Genomic DNA, 15,630 nt, shown 5'->3' with positions numbered 1-15,630 from the left:
AAACTGTCTGGTACAGTTCACAGTCTGTTCACAGACCTTGTTCCCAAATCACTTGAGAGGCTTGTTAAAAGAGGCTTGTTAAAGCCTCTTTCCAGCCTGCTCTGCTCCCTTCTGCTGCAGTGCCCTCTGTGTGAGTCTGTGCTGGCTGTGCCTGTCTTGGCCAGGTACTTCTCCAGCCCATGCTGCTTGGGACATGCCCATCAGATCACCATCATGAACTCCCTTTCTTTCCCTGCTAGTTGGAGATGGGAGGCAGTATCCAGGGATTTCTGACTTGGCTTTGCCGGCTTTTCCTTCCTGTATCAGAGGGAAGCTCCTTCCTCCTTCTGTTCCTCTTCTTTCCCACTCTTTGACACAGCTTGTTCAAGTTTTCTCAGCACCAGTGATGTGTACTGCTGCCCATAGGCAGGAGCTGTTGCTATCGTGCAATGGAGGAGGAAAGATAAATCTGATATTGGAAAACTGAAAGAGGGAGTGTTCAAACCTTCTTTTATTGGAAAGGATGTTCCAGTTCATTCTGCAGCTGCCAACTCCTCATTCAGTTCCCATGGCCTTTCGACACTGGGCACATCTGTGCTGAACTGTAGGGCAAGTGCACTTGCATTTAATAGGTATCATCATTAGCCTTACTTATTCTGAACTGATTATTCATCTAGCTTGCAGGAAATATGGTAGCTCCTTCATTGAAATAATTATGATCATCATCTTGCAGCATAATTCAATTTACACTTCTGATAATAGTATAAATAATTTCAAGGTAAACTGTAAAATCAATATGCTGGTGTGAATATACAAAAAAGTTGAAATGTTATTTTGACACAATTTATCTTCCATTCAGAGCATTTAACTACTGTGAGCTTTTCTTTAATAGATTCTGTTGTTCAGAATCACTGTGATTTTTACTGATTTTCTTTTTTTGTTTTGTTTCAGGCTAAACTTAAAGAAATTAATCTGTCTACTGTACGGTTTATGGAAGAACTAGGAGAGGAGAGATTTGGAAAAGTCTACAAGGGGCATCTTTTTGGTACTGCACCAGGTGAACAAACGCAAGCTGTTGCTATCAAGACACTTAAGGACAAAGCAGAACTGGCTCTTCGGGAAGAATTCAAACATGAGGCAATGATGAGATCACGATTACAGCACCCAAACATTGTTTGTTTGCTGGGAATTGTGACAAAGGAACAACCCATAAGCATGATTTTCAGTTATTGCTCCCACAGTGACCTCCATGAGTTCTTGGTGATGAGATCTCCCCATTCAGATGTTGGCAGCACTGATGATGACAAGACAGTCAAATCCACTCTGGAACCAGCAGACTTCTTCCACATCGTGACTCAGATAGCTGCAGGAATGGAGTATCTTTCAAACCACCATGTTGTTCATAAGGACTTAGCCACTAGAAATATATTGGTGTTTGATAAACTGAATGTGAAAATATCTGATTTAGGCCTTTTCAGGGAAGTTTATGCTGCTGATTACTACAAACTGATGGGAAATTCCCTTCTTCCTATCCGTTGGATGTCCCCTGAGGCTATTATGTATGGAAAGTTTTCTATTGATTCAGATATATGGTCATATGGAGTTGTGTTGTGGGAAGTTTTCAGCTATGGCCTGCAGCCTTACTGTGGTTATTCTAACCAGGATGTCATTGAGATGATCAGGAACCGACAGGTTTTGCCATGTCCTGACGACTGCCCAACATGGATATACACTTTGATGTTGGAGTGTTGGAATGAATTTCCCAACAGAAGACCAAGATTTAAAGATATACACAACAGACTTAGAACGTGGGGAAACCTTTCAAATTACAACAGCTCAGCACAAACCTCTGGGGCAAGCAACACCACACAAACAAGTTCTCTCAGCACAAGCCCTGTCAGTAACGTCAGCAATGCTAGGTACATTGGACCAAAGCAGAAAACTCCAGCTTTCCCTCAACCGCAGTTCATACAAATGAAAGGGCAGATGAGACCGATGGTCCCACCTCCTCAGCTCTACATTCCAGTCAATGGTTACCAGCCAATGCCCGCCTATGGTGCCTATTTGCCAAATTTTTACCCTGTCCAAATTCCAATGCAAATGGCTCCTCAGCAAATGCCCCCACAGATCATTCCCAAACCAGGCTCCCACCACAGTGGGAGTGGATCCACCAGCACAGGCTATGTAACAACGGCTCCTTCCAATGCATCGGTGGCCGACAGGGCTGCTCTGCTCTCAGAGGGCACAGATGACACGCACAACGGAGCAGAAGACATTGCTCAGAATCCTGTCCAAGAGGAGGAGGAAGAGGAGGGGTCTGTGCCAGAAACAGAATTGCTGGGTGATAATGACACACTTCAGATGGACGAAGCAGAAATTCAGTCTGAAGCCTAAGAAATGTGGCCTCATTACTAAGGATTTCACATCACTTCTGTGATTGGAGACTGTAGATCTTTAGGCTAAAGATCAATGAATTTGATTTGACTAAAAGAAGCACAACCAAAAATCTACACCCATGTAAATTACAGCAATAATGATATAATGGGTTTATTGACCATTGTCACCATCAGCATTTTGCAAATATGATGGTATGGAATTGCTGGGTTTAATCTTTTTTACAGTCCTACAGTTCTTGAGGGAAGCTGCTTTTCAGTAATGTACTGTTGCTGTGCAACATATTGCTGAGTAGCATTGCACATCATGTATATCATGATATGTGAGTGTAATGTTAGTGAATTATGCTTAAACCAATAACACAAAAAGGAATCCAACTACAGTTGCCCTCAGCATATAGAAGTGCCCTGGTTGTGATGAACAGCTTAGTTTATAGTATTTATCTCTTTGATATAATGGACACAAGATTGTTGTTTGCTTTTTGAGTCTGAAAAACTAACAAGTTGAGAATACTGATCCATGGTTGTATTATAAGGAAAGTAGAGAAACCGAACGTAAAATTGGCTGTGCTGAGTGAGACCATGGGTCTGTCTAGCCCATATACGTGTCTCCATAGACAGTCAATAGTGCTTGCCCAGGGAAGAGTACAAGGGCAATTTCCCTTGAACCGTTTCCCCAGGGTATTTCTCCAGGCTCCAGCAACTTGTGGCGTAGGGACTTCCCAAGCCAGAGGTGGAATTTTTTTTTTTTGTTGTTGTTTCATTACCTTCAATGGAATTTTCTTCCATGAATTTATCCAAAATGATTGGGAACCCACAAAAACTTAAAGCATCCACAACAACCTGTGGAATAACATGAGAGAAGAGAGGATGTCTTTCTTTCATCATTCCCAATAAATGACTGTGACAGAAGCTTCCAAATGACATCGTCCGACTGCATTTGTGGATGAAAGTATTTCTTCTCTGCTGTGTATTTTCAGCAGCAAGCAGCCTTAATACACTGTTAATCAAAAATGGGGATATTGTAGGTATGCACTAACTTAACAATCCAACTTTAATTGCATATTGGTTGTCAAGTAAAAAAGGCTCCACATACATGTTCCTACATTGTAAAAATGTTGGGGTTTGTGCGGGGTTATAAACTCACTTGATTTACTGCAATTACTGCTGGATTGCATGTGAAACCATGTGTTTTTTTTTCCTGCCTCTTTAGTGAAAATGGTTCTTTGAACTTTAGAAGACCAAAATAAGCAATATTGTACAGAGTGCTGGTTTTGTCTTCTATTTGCAGGATGAATCATGTACAGACCTTAAAATGTAATTTATGTTTTACTACATTTTATATGCTTTTTTCTTTGAAATATTTGGATTTTTTGAACAAATGACTTTATAACTTAATCATTTACAATATTCACATGTGGTACAGTTTTATTGTATTGCTGTTTCCTTTTGTTAAACATGCAGACAGGTCCATACATTTCACGACTCTTTCTGTAATACAAGAAATACACATTCTCGTTGTAGTATTGTAGCCAACACACACTATAGCTATAAGTTGTACGTCCAGAACATGGAGTATTCAATAAAGTAATGCAAAAAGTATGATTAAGTATGTTATCTTTATAGTTCCTACGGCTGTTTTTTTGTTGTGGTACACGTCAAAGTAGAAATGGCCACAGTCCCTTAGGTTACAGATATCATGCCTAAACTATTGATTGTTTTGTTGTGCGTGTTTTTTTTTTTTTTTTTTTTTTTTTTAATTACATGGGGATACATTTTAAGTCATGTATCATTGTGATCTAAACTCTATGTTCATGGTATGGCAGCGTTACTTGTTTCCAGCATTTCACCTGGATTTGGAAATGCACTGGTAGGAATAAAATATGAAAACTTTATTGCTTGTGTTAATATAATGCAGCTTTGGGTGCTATTAATAAATAAAGGATAAATAAAAAAAAAAAAATGAAGTTTATTTACTCTAAGTTCTTTGTTTCTCCTAGGTTTCTTGTTCTCATGTTCATATACTTCATTAATCAACTACATTCATCCAAAGGGACCTGGACAGGCTGGAGAAGTGGGCCCACGTGAACCTCATGAGGTTTAACAAGTCCAAGAGCAAGGTGCTGCACCTGGGTGTGGGCATCTCAGACATGAGTAAAGACTGGAAGAAGAACTCACTGAGAGCAGCCCTTCGGAGAAGGACTTGGGTGTTCTGGTGGATGAAAGGCTCAGCATGAGCCAGCAGTGCATGCTTGCAGCCCAGAAGGCCAACTGTGTCCGGGGCTGCATCAACAGAGGACTGGCCAGTAGGTCAAGGGAGGGGATTGTCCCCCCTCTGCTCTGCCCTTCTGAGGCCCCACCTAGAGTACTACATCCACATCTGGGGTCCCCCAGCAGAAGAAGGATGTTGATCTGTTAGAAGGGGTCCAGAGGAGTGCCACGAAGATGATCAGAGGGCTGGAGCACATCTCCTGTGAAGAAAGGCTGAGAGAGCTGGGGCTGTTCAGCCTGAAGAGGAAAAGGCTCTGGGGTGACCTAATTGCAGCCTTTTGGTACTTAAAGGGGGCTTATAAAAAAATGGAAAGCAACTTTTTACTCAAGCAGATAGTGACAGGACAAGAGAAATGGTTTTAAATTAAAGAGGGGAAATTTAGATGACAGGTTAGGAGGAAATTCTCCACTCAGAGGATGGTGAAGCACAGGTCTCCCAGAGAGATTGTGGATGCCCCTTCCATGGAGATGTTCAAGGCCAGGTCAGATGAGGCCCTTAACAACCTGATCTAGTGGGAAGCTGAAATAAAAGGCAGGGGGGATTTGGGTATAGCAGTCAAATGTGCCAAAGCAAAATCTTGGTGCATGACAGCATTTTCTTATGGTTCATGTCTCCCAGAGCACAAAGAGCCAAAGGGCTATAGTATCCGATGGTGCCTTGGGCAACCACATTGAGCATCTGACTCCTGTATACAGTAAGCACTGTAGATGGGAGAATGGAATTGTAATCATAGGGCAGGGAGGACTGGAGTGTCATAGTCTAAGTGGGGAAACTAAGTGATAAAACTAACTTGCAGATGTGCATTCCTCCTGCACCATGCTGGTGCAAACTAGCAAGACCACCATCTGCATCCAGTTCTGGCACTGTCTGAGATTTGAGTTATTGAATGATCCTTTCAGCTGCCTTGTCTATTGGGACTATAGGGAGGACAAAACCATAAACAGCACAATATAAACAAGTATGTAAGAATAAAGGATTCATCCACAGTGCAAACTGATAAGTACAATTGGCCTTATTATTACAAGCTTTGATAGGCAGCTTCATTCATTCACCATCATATTCTCACCATCACGATTCTCAGTTTCCTCCAATGATTTCCCTAAAGTCTGACCCAGAAAGACATGTTTGTTGCATGGCTTTGAACATCATAATAAGTCAAGGGGAAATTTCTTCATAGTAACTGTAACTCAGACTTTTATTACAGATATGAATTTGAATCTTGTTTCTTACATTACCGGAAGAATTTATTAGATATCACTTGACTTCGTGTTTGGACAAATCATCTCAATGGCCATGTGGGACTGAAGGAAGTAGGTCAGATGCTTACTAGGCAGGAGCTCAGGGACACTTTTTGGGATAAAGCACTTTTAAAAGATGTCAGACCTCAAGGTGTTTGCCAAACGAATATAAGGATGAAACAGCCACAGTCATATAATTAAATAATGTCATGTTTTACTGTTTTTAGTTGGACCTTGAATAAACAGTAACTCATAGTTGCTAGCTGGCTAGAATCTACCAGAAAATATTCTCTGAAAGAGCACTCCAGTTACCCTACAATATGAAGAAGAAATCTGCTAGCAAAGTCAGATTCTATCTCAAAGAAAGTTCTGAATTCATATTGGAAGGAATAATATACTTTCCTATTGTATAAATAAGTTTACAAAATGTTATTGCATGGCAAAAGTCAAGTTTGGGGAATTTTCTCACAGACACAGGGAAAGGAGTACTAGAAGATACAGTATGAACAATGACATGGCTCTGTGAATGAGGTTTACTTTTATATTATTAGAAAATTGAATTTTGGTCTTTCTTTTTTTTTTTTTTTTTTTTTTTCTTCCCAAAGTGACACTGTGTAATCTTTTACTTTTGCCCAGCTTGCACATATAACAAATTGCTGGCTCCCTCAGTCAGCTATATGAGGTTTGGACAATCAAGGAGTATTATATGTACTCAGCTGGCAAGGTGAACCAAGCCCATGATAATCTGGTAAGGCTTTCCCTAGACCAAAATGTACTGCAGCTACTGTATTAAAACATAGGAGAGTTAGTTTTACAGGGCTTGCTTTCCAGAAAAATTCTGTAAAAACACTTTGTACCCAATACTCCTGTCTTGCCCTATGCTGGGTGTTGAAGACTGTAGCACCAGGACTCTAAAGCCACTGCTCTTCCTTGACAGATACTTAGTGGGGGCTCCTAACACTGGGTTACAACTGCAGAAGGCTGGGTCCCTTGGCTTGTTATGTGATCCCAAGTATAAGGCAATCTCTGCACGTGCATGCATGCCTGCTTTTAGAAGACAAGATATAAAACAATAACACCACGTTCAGGGCCAAAAGAAAAGTATGTGCATGCACATACGAATGTACATGCACACAAAAAGCAAAGGGCAATGCATATTCAGATAAATACAGTTCACTAGGGGATGTTTCTTCATTTACCCTCTGTGGAATGTGCAGATGTTCCAGGGCTGCTTGAGGTATTATGCAGGTTTGAATCCAAAACTAGCTTCTCCTAGTGCTCCAGAAACTCTTTGTTTGGCACTACTTCCAGTCAGCCACAGTACTTGGGATTGTGCCAGGAAAAAGTCTGGAGGACAGCTCGGCACAAGGACTCCTCTGGAGCACTGCTCTAGTGCTTTGGGGGCTCAGCCAAGCATTTCATATGGACCTCAGAGTATGGATACCTACCCTGACAGATCTATGCAAGTGACCTTTAAAGTAAAGTACTGCTATGCTGTAAAGCACACATGCTGTTGTAGCATGAGTGTGACTCCAGTCAAAATTAGATCTTATGCAAAGTTTGTCTTCAGTGTTTCTTCCTGCCTTGGTGTAGGTGGCTTCTGGCTTGCAGAAAACACGGATGATAGGCTCCTTCTGGAAAGACATGTATTGCAGGGTCCACCAAATCGCTATTACTGAGCTTAGAGAGGTTTTGTTGGTGATACTAAGTGGCCATGTGAAACCCCACCATGCCAAGAGGAGAAGAGAGAGCACTGGTCCTTTGAATAGCAGCATGGATGGTGGGCCTACTCCTATGGGAGCGTATAGTGTCCACACCAAGGTGCATGACAGCTGGGCCACAGCTTGAACAGGTATGCCTGAGGTCCTGCAATCAGACACAACAGCAAATTGCCTGGCTGAGACAAGTATCCAGACCACTCAAGTTTGGTGGCCCACAGTTGGCCTGGTGTACCCAGAAGAGCTGAGAGCAGCCTTGTGAGGTTTCTAGCTCAGGAGCAGAATGGGTACCTCCTTGTGTCAGCTGCAGGCACTTGACTGTCAAAAACAGGTGTGGGGGAGCTTTGGGGCCTTTAGGTGGGGAGAAGGTGGAATTTCAACCATCACAGCTATGCTCCCAATCTCTCCCCAACTCCTGTGTTGAGCATCTCAGCACTCTGCCCAATCCAGACCTGGTCCAGTTGCTTTACATAGAGTACATTAAAAGTATGGTTCTACATTTTAGCTGAAGTTAGCTAAAATTAAGCTGAATGTTAGCTAAAATGAAGCTGAAATTAGTGAATCTTTAGCAAGATTGCACAAGCAGAGGGAAGTAATATAACTGAGGTTATGGCAGGAGCTGGAAATAGTATGGGGTTCACAGGGTTGTAAATCTCCAGGAGAGTCGGAATTTAAAATAATACAATACTGAGGGAACGCAGAATCCGATGTAGTTACTTCTCATTTCTATTGATCTGAAAGAGGAACTTTACTTTATCTCAAATGCAGTGTACCTGATGGTTTAACTGTCCTTTTAAAGACCTGTGTCTAAAACTGGAAATAACCCATCTGTTTAGTAGGTTCTTTTGCTAACTCTAAAACTGGTGGAATTAGAAAAATAAAACAAAATAAAATTAATGCATTCATTTAATTGAACATTGGTTTCCATGCACAAGGTAATAAATAATCATAATGGAGATTTACAGAATATGGCTTTTATTGCCAAGTATTTTATATTTGTTACCGGAGAAGATGTTTTATGTAGGAGCCACCCTCCACATAGTGTTTCAAATTTCTTTTCAAACTACTATAGTGGAGACATTGTGAGCTATTGTAATTTCGATTCATAACAATCAGTTTTAACAATCTTACAAGGTTGTTGCCTAACTCTAATTCTTAGTCTTCTTTAAAGGTAACTATTTGATATATATCACCATTAATAAATGAAAGGAATTCCTTTCAGAACCACAAAGGACATTGTAATTAACAACATGATGGTAGGTAAGAAAATAGGCAGCAAACTAGAGAAGTAATTGACCACATAGGGACTGTCTCTTAAGTCATTTAAAAACAGAAATATTTCAGGTGCATAGCATTAATTTAATTTAGATGTAAAATGATTGCAGCTGAGGCTGATTATTCTTGAACTGAGGGAATAGTCTGTGGTTTTACAGTTACTGTAAAAATCTACAGCTCTTAATTCTATGAATACATTTTTCATAAACTGACATGGTTTACCATTTAATTACTTTCACATCAGATTTAAATTAAATATATATTTGAGAGGTAAGCTGAAATATTAGGAGAAATATCTTCTAAAAGAGCTAATAGCCATATGTTTTTCATACCAAGGAGGGGACGTTGTGTTTAAGTTTTTCCTACTGTCTTGTTTTCACATCAACTGCGTCTCCTTGGTGCATTTTTCTGTTCCCAGCTGTTAGGTGATCATTTCTGCATAAATTATCAGGGAAGTATTTTAAATTATAACCTGTTAACACTGAGAGAACTGGGAATAAAGAATTTGTTTCTTTATGAAATGAAGGTATTTTGTTCCATCTTTGCTTCCTCTGTTCTTTTTTCCTTTAATATATTCTTTGCCCTTGCCCTCTCTTAGGTATTTCTCAGAGGACAACCACAACATTCACTAATGCATTTCCTCCATATGAAATATTGTTCTCAAAAGACAGACCCAGTTTTTATATTTATAAATAGATATGTTTGTGAATGAACTCTGTCTTGACATGTTGAAAAGCATGCAGTGGTAAAAGCATAAGGGTTTTGTTGTTCATTAACTTGCAAACCCAAGCATTTCCAAACAAAAGGGTGTGTGGAAGCAATGACTTTGGTTTTCAGTGTAAGTTCACCTCTGACTTTGCTGTGGCCTGTACTTCTACATCCTGTATGATTTTCTAACACTTTTCTATCTTTAAAGGTTCTGGCTTTTTGTCAACATTCTCCAGCATCTTTGTTTATAACGAGTGACTATCTTTGTAATTTTTTTACTCATTCTGTTAACCAGGTATCTGAAGTGAACAGTTACATTCAGATAGTTGTCTGCAGCCTTTAATTAAGCAATTTATTTCCATTGCAGTCAAACCCTGAGTTATCTCTATAAATTAGGAATGCAAGTCTTATTTGTAAGATTAGCTAAGTAAATTAAAACTTTGTTTCTACAGCACGAAGTGGATGTTGTAGGAAATGTGGAAAACTCTGCTCCCATACAAAAGACTCTTTTGACAGACTTCTAACTCCAGTAGAAAAACTTGTTAGTACACCTTAAATCGAGTACTTGGAAAGTGTGAAGACAGCAAGAGGTTCAGCTAACTAACCAGCTCCCTGTTGGACATGTGAAGAAATGTTCCTGCTTCACTGTGAAAAAAAAGGTATTAATGTGAGATTGTGGGGGTGAGGGTGCATCTGGCATCCCACAGATGACATAAAGAATGAAACACATCCCTGGTTATCTAAAGGACTGTGCCTGGGTATGAAAAAATGTGCTTACAGTAGACCAATGCTTATAGAATTGGAGAAAGAAGAGTTCACTAACTATATGCATTACTGTTTCATGTGGGTGGGTTATCTTGATGCCTGTTAAGGGTGCTTTTGTGGAAAGAGCTATTCCACGTTGAAAAAAAAAAAAAAAAAAAAAAAGAAATCAACCCAAACCACTGCAATATTAATTTCTGAAACAGTTGGGATTCTTCAGACATTCTCCTAAAGACACAGCAAGGGATTCTACCGGTCCTCCTTACCTGCTTTGAGCTCAAGCTGGTCAATTCATCTGACTCTCTGTGATGGAGGTGACTCAGCACTGCAGGAAGCCAGAGGCACAGGACTAATTACTGGGCAACAGCTTTATGGTGACACCGTTGGAGGTAGCAGTCTGCTAAACAGACTCTAACTAGGTATTAGACACTGCCCTAACTAGACCCAAATCTCCATGCCTGCTTATCTTTCCTAACAGTGTTTTTCTGATGTGTGGGATTAAACACAGACTGAGTGCCTTCCCATGCTTTTTGTGTTGTGCAAAATTATTCAGCCTTCTGTTGTTGTTTCTTCTGTAAATAACAATGTTTTGGACTGCATATGGGTATTCTGAGGGGAAACTCATGAGATACAGGGGTATTCATACTACAGGAAAACGTATTAGCCTCCTGATACTGTATGCCTCATGCTAGAAATGTCATGAGGGCATTACAAAAAGCCATCTTCTCCTGCTGCTCAAAAGATTATTGTGTCAACTGCTTGTGAGGTTCTCGGGCTTAGTCTGGGCTACAGACATACTGGACATACTGGAGGCAGATGTAGCTTTTTTTTTTTTTTTTTTTTTTTTGCCTTTTTTTTGGGGGGAGGAGAGGGATATTGGTCTGAAATGAGTAGGTGCATCTTATAATGACAAATGGTCTTGAGGCCTGAACCAAAGCCCATTGAAGTCATTGGGAAAAACTCTTCAGTTTCAAGAGATTTTGGATTAAGGCCATAAGAAACATTCATCTTGTTCTTTTAGATAAACACTCCTCATCTTGTAATCAGTGTTATTAAAACATGGGTTATAAAATCTTCTTTTTTCTTTAATCGTACCTTTAATACAGAGCAAACATTTTATTATTTTCTGAATAACTTAAAAAGCCTGTGATTTTATTTTATTTTTCTTTAAACATGGCATTGTAGCATTATAACACCTTAAAATGTTCTGTGCATACCAAAAAGAATTCATGGTACATACCATATCTTCTTGTAATCACTTTGTTCACTAGCCTATGCCGTTGGGAAAATATTTTGCCAAAATAACTTGCATTAAGCCCTCTTTTTTTTAAAAAAAAAAACAACAACAAAACAACTTTGTGGCTTTGCTTGGAAATCAGAGTACATATTTGCAATAATCTGCTTTTAATAAGTGGGACTTAATATAACTACTTTTATCATGCATTTTTAAGCATGTTAATATATGAGAGGTTTTGGGGAAGGGGGAGCAATTTGGTATTGTAGAATCATAGAATGGTTTGGTTTGAAGGAACATAGTTTCAACCCCCCTGCCATGGACAGGGACACCTCCCACCAGACCAGGTTGCTCAAAGCCCCATCCAGCCTGGCCTTGAACACTTCTAGGTATGGGGCATCCACAGCTTCTCTGGTCAACCTGTTCCAGTGCCTCACCACCCTCAGAATGAAGAACTTCCTTATGTGTCATGTTAACCTACCTATCACTACATTCCCTCACAATGAACCCCTCTCCAGCTTTCCTGTAGGCCCCCTTGAAGTACTGGAAGACCACTCAAAGTTCTGCCCAAAGCCTTCTCTTTTCTAGGCCAAATAATCATAACTTTCTCAGATAGTCTTCACAAGAGAGGTGCTCCAGCCCTCAGATCATCTTTGTGGCCCTCATCTAGGCTCACTCTAATAGGTCCGTGTCCTTCTTGTGCTGGAGGACCCAGAGCTGGATGCAATGCTCCAACTGAATTTTCACAAGAGTGAAGTAGAGGAGGAGAATCACCCCACTTGACCCTGCTAGCTACTCTTCCTTTGATGCAGCCTAGGATGTGGTTGTCTTTCCGGGGTGCAAGCACACATTGCTGGCTCAACATTGAGCTTTTCATTATCCGGTACCCCCAAGTCTTTCTCTGCAGGGCTGCCCTCTATCCATTCTCTGCCCAGCATGTATTTGTGCTTGAGATTGCTTTGACACATGTGCAGGGCCTTGAACTTGGTCTTGGTGAACTTCATGAGGTTCATGTGGGCCCGCCTATCAAAACTGTTAAGGTTCCCTTGGAGCCTGCAGGTGTGCCAGGAACTTTTGGAAGGGATATACCTTCATCATGAGGTGCATGTCTGACAGGGTGTGCCTGAGCAAGGGAGAGAAGGGTCAAGGGTCTAAGAGCAAGCTTTTGCCCTGCTCTGTGGCAGCATTCTTTGAAGACAGCCAGAGTCTGTCAGAGTGGGAACCTGGGGGCTGGGGCTGCCTCTCAAATGAGTCCTACTGGACCCAGTGCTGCTACCCTGCTGGCCATAGCTATGGGTTCTGTTTTTACTTCTACCTAAGCGTCTGTCCTGGGGCACAGGGCCTTACAAGGCCATTGTGGCATCTCCATTTGGCTATGGGGAATACAGCTGTGGATGCTAACAACTGCCCAGAGCCACATATAGGCATCTGGGAGGGCAAGGTGTACAGACACCATCTTGAATACTGGTGAGATTTCTCCTGACCCTCTCCCAGAAAAAATCCTACAGTAAGGAGGTGCTCATCTCTGTCTCATCAGGGATCTTCTCTGTCAGCAAATTGGTGAGATCAGGCTTTCAGATTGGGTTGTTAGTGCTTTCTCTCTTTAGGACGGAAGTACAGTGCAGCAGACCTCCTCCTGCTGCTTCAGCACTTCTGCTTCTGGTTGGCCCCTGAAAGTGGGGAAAAGAATGGTAATGATAGGAGGAGAAGCTTTCTGGAGTCCCATAAGACATTTTGTGCATGTCAAATGCAGGTTTTAGATAATTTTATTTTTATAAAAATCAGTTTGCATGTTCTCTATGTGAGTTTAACACAACACATTTATACTAGTGCATAATGTAGCAATTTGGTAATAAAGTAACTTCTGCATTCATCTAGTTGCTTTGCTTTCACTTGGTGTTTTTCCAGATGTTGTTATCAATGCATGATCTTGTATACACATTTTCCTCTAGTACTTCTCTAAGTGATTTCTCTGTACTGGGTTGCAAGTTTAAAATTGTGCCAAATCTTTCTAATGCCAGCATTTTGTATTTCTATTAAACATTGCAGTGGAGTGTCAAAATAATTAAGGTGTGAAGTTTTCCTAAGAAAGTGTCTTATTTTCATTGCTCTGAGGAAATGCTAGACATGATTCTTCAAGACTTTTTAACAACAAATACGGAGAAGCCAGAATATTTTTGAGTTTGAGCTTGAAGTCAATTGTACATATTTTACATTATTATTTGTTTAGATTCCTGCTATACACACATGCATGTGCATACCTTTGGATTCCCACAAAGGGTGAGAAGACTATTTAATGAATGCATACTTGCAAAACTGGCCAGTACTTTCCAGTGTTTTAGAAGCTGTATTAATCAAACTGAACCACATTTTCTCACAACACAGTCAATTACAATGTTTTGGCAAGGGGTGCACTTTCAGAACTTTCTAAAGTGTTTTTTTTTTTTTTTTTTTTTTTTTAAAGTAATGGTTTTTAAATTTATTTGGAATCCAGCAAACTTCTGGCAAAGAGTTTTGTTTTGTTTTGGGAAGCAGAATGACATTTCACCTAGCGTTACGAATTCTTCTAAATAAAGGAAATTGCAGTGGAAAAACTTGGTCTTTTGCTTTTTCTGTATTATAATGTCTCTTTCCATTGCAATTTTGCTGTACTAATAATAATTAGAAAGTACAAATTCTCCCAGCTCATTTCAGAGCAACCTCAGGAGTATTTTTCATTTATGTTACTTTTTTAATCTTATGTCATGGTCTAGTCCCTGCAAGGAAACCCCAGCCCCACCGGAAAGCACAAGTGAGATCTCAGCAGTGCAATCCAAGCAGATAAACCCTGCTGTGCCAGTGCTGGTTTCACTGAATTTGGGAGACATGCCATCTCAACAACTCTTTAGAGTGAATCTTGACTGTCACAGGTTTAGCATTTCTGGTCTATCTAGATATTATTTGAAGATCCTCCAGTTTTCAGAGTTGCCTTTGCTTCAGAACAGAACATTTAGAAAAGAAACATGGGTGATTCACTTTATTGTAATTTAAATTCCAGCTAGTGTTGAAACTCAAATAAGAACAGCCATTTTAAAACTAGCTTGCTGTTGGTCTCTGACCTTGGTCTCTCTCTTCTTTGTCTTGACTCTGACTTGAAAAAAAGAAAAAAAAAGAAAAAGAAAAAAAAAAAAAGGATTTGAACAGCAGCACTTCAAAACACACCTTTTCTAAGGGTCTGCAATTGTTAAGACATCTATCATTTCAGGCCTACAGATGCCCAGGTTGCATGAAAATCCTTTTAGGAAGCAGAACTGAGATTTTCAGTTTATGCTAAATGGGAAAAAAGTGGGCATATCAGAATTAAAATAAACCTACAAGGTGTGATAGAAGAATCTTTCAAGAGAGTGGGATTTTCTGCTTAATAAGTAAACCTTCTGTACATCCAAACTCGTGTAGGGCTCACTTTACAAGAAGAAAGGATATGGAAGAAAGAGAATCCTTTTTACGTATGACATTTAATCTTTGCTGCTCCTTTCTGTATAAGATCTGGTAAGACTTGCAACTATATGTTTAATGCAAGGCACAAAAATAGTTCCAGGGACTATTGCTACTAATGCTGAATGTAGACCTCAAAAGTGAGAGCTGTAATGAGACAGCAGAATGCCCTAAAGTCTTATTAAAAAAATTATTTTCTCCATTACCTTGGGCACATATGTATTACTGAATATCACTGTCTGTGCAGAAACTACACATTATTAAAGGTAATGGCCACGCTGTCTTTAACTTTCCTGCTTCTCTGCCATAAGTGTCAACATGGGCTGTTGCACAAGCAGAGTTGGAGAAACAGAGATGTTCAGTTAGAGAGCCGGTTTAGTAACAATGTTTGTTGTTGTTCTGGAATAATGAGGGGATATCAACAAGATTTATTTCAACCATAAAATAGCTTTAACCCATGATTTCTAGATGGAGGGCATTTTGCCTATGAAATAAAGTAGGTGTGTGGGTGCCTGTAAATAACTATATCTGGAACATGAAGGTGTAGCTGAGGAAACAAAGGGAAAATATTTTCCAT

General features: G+C 40.1%; 1 protein-coding gene across 1 annotated transcript in view; it reads left to right on the top strand.

Moving 5' to 3' along the window:
• Window positions 1-4,340, top strand: part of ROR2 (receptor tyrosine kinase like orphan receptor 2) — a 151,521-nt gene extending 147,181 nt beyond the window's left edge. The window contains exon 9 of the mRNA XM_068667765.1: window positions 931-4,340. Within this exon, the coding sequence (XP_068523866.1) occupies window positions 931-2,373 (1,443 nt within the window). The 3' untranslated portion in view covers window positions 2,374-4,340. The remainder of the gene's footprint in view (window positions 1-930) is intronic.
• The last annotated feature ends 11,290 nt before the right edge of the window (window positions 4,341-15,630 follow it).

The sequence above is a fragment of the Anas acuta genome, chromosome Z, assembly GCF_963932015.1.
Source record: "Anas acuta chromosome Z, bAnaAcu1.1, whole genome shotgun sequence".
In the NCBI taxonomy this organism is placed as follows: Eukaryota; Metazoa; Chordata; class Aves; order Anseriformes; family Anatidae; genus Anas; species Anas acuta.
Note: the sequence above shows the minus strand (reverse complement) of the source record. Positions and strands in the feature narration are given on the sequence as shown.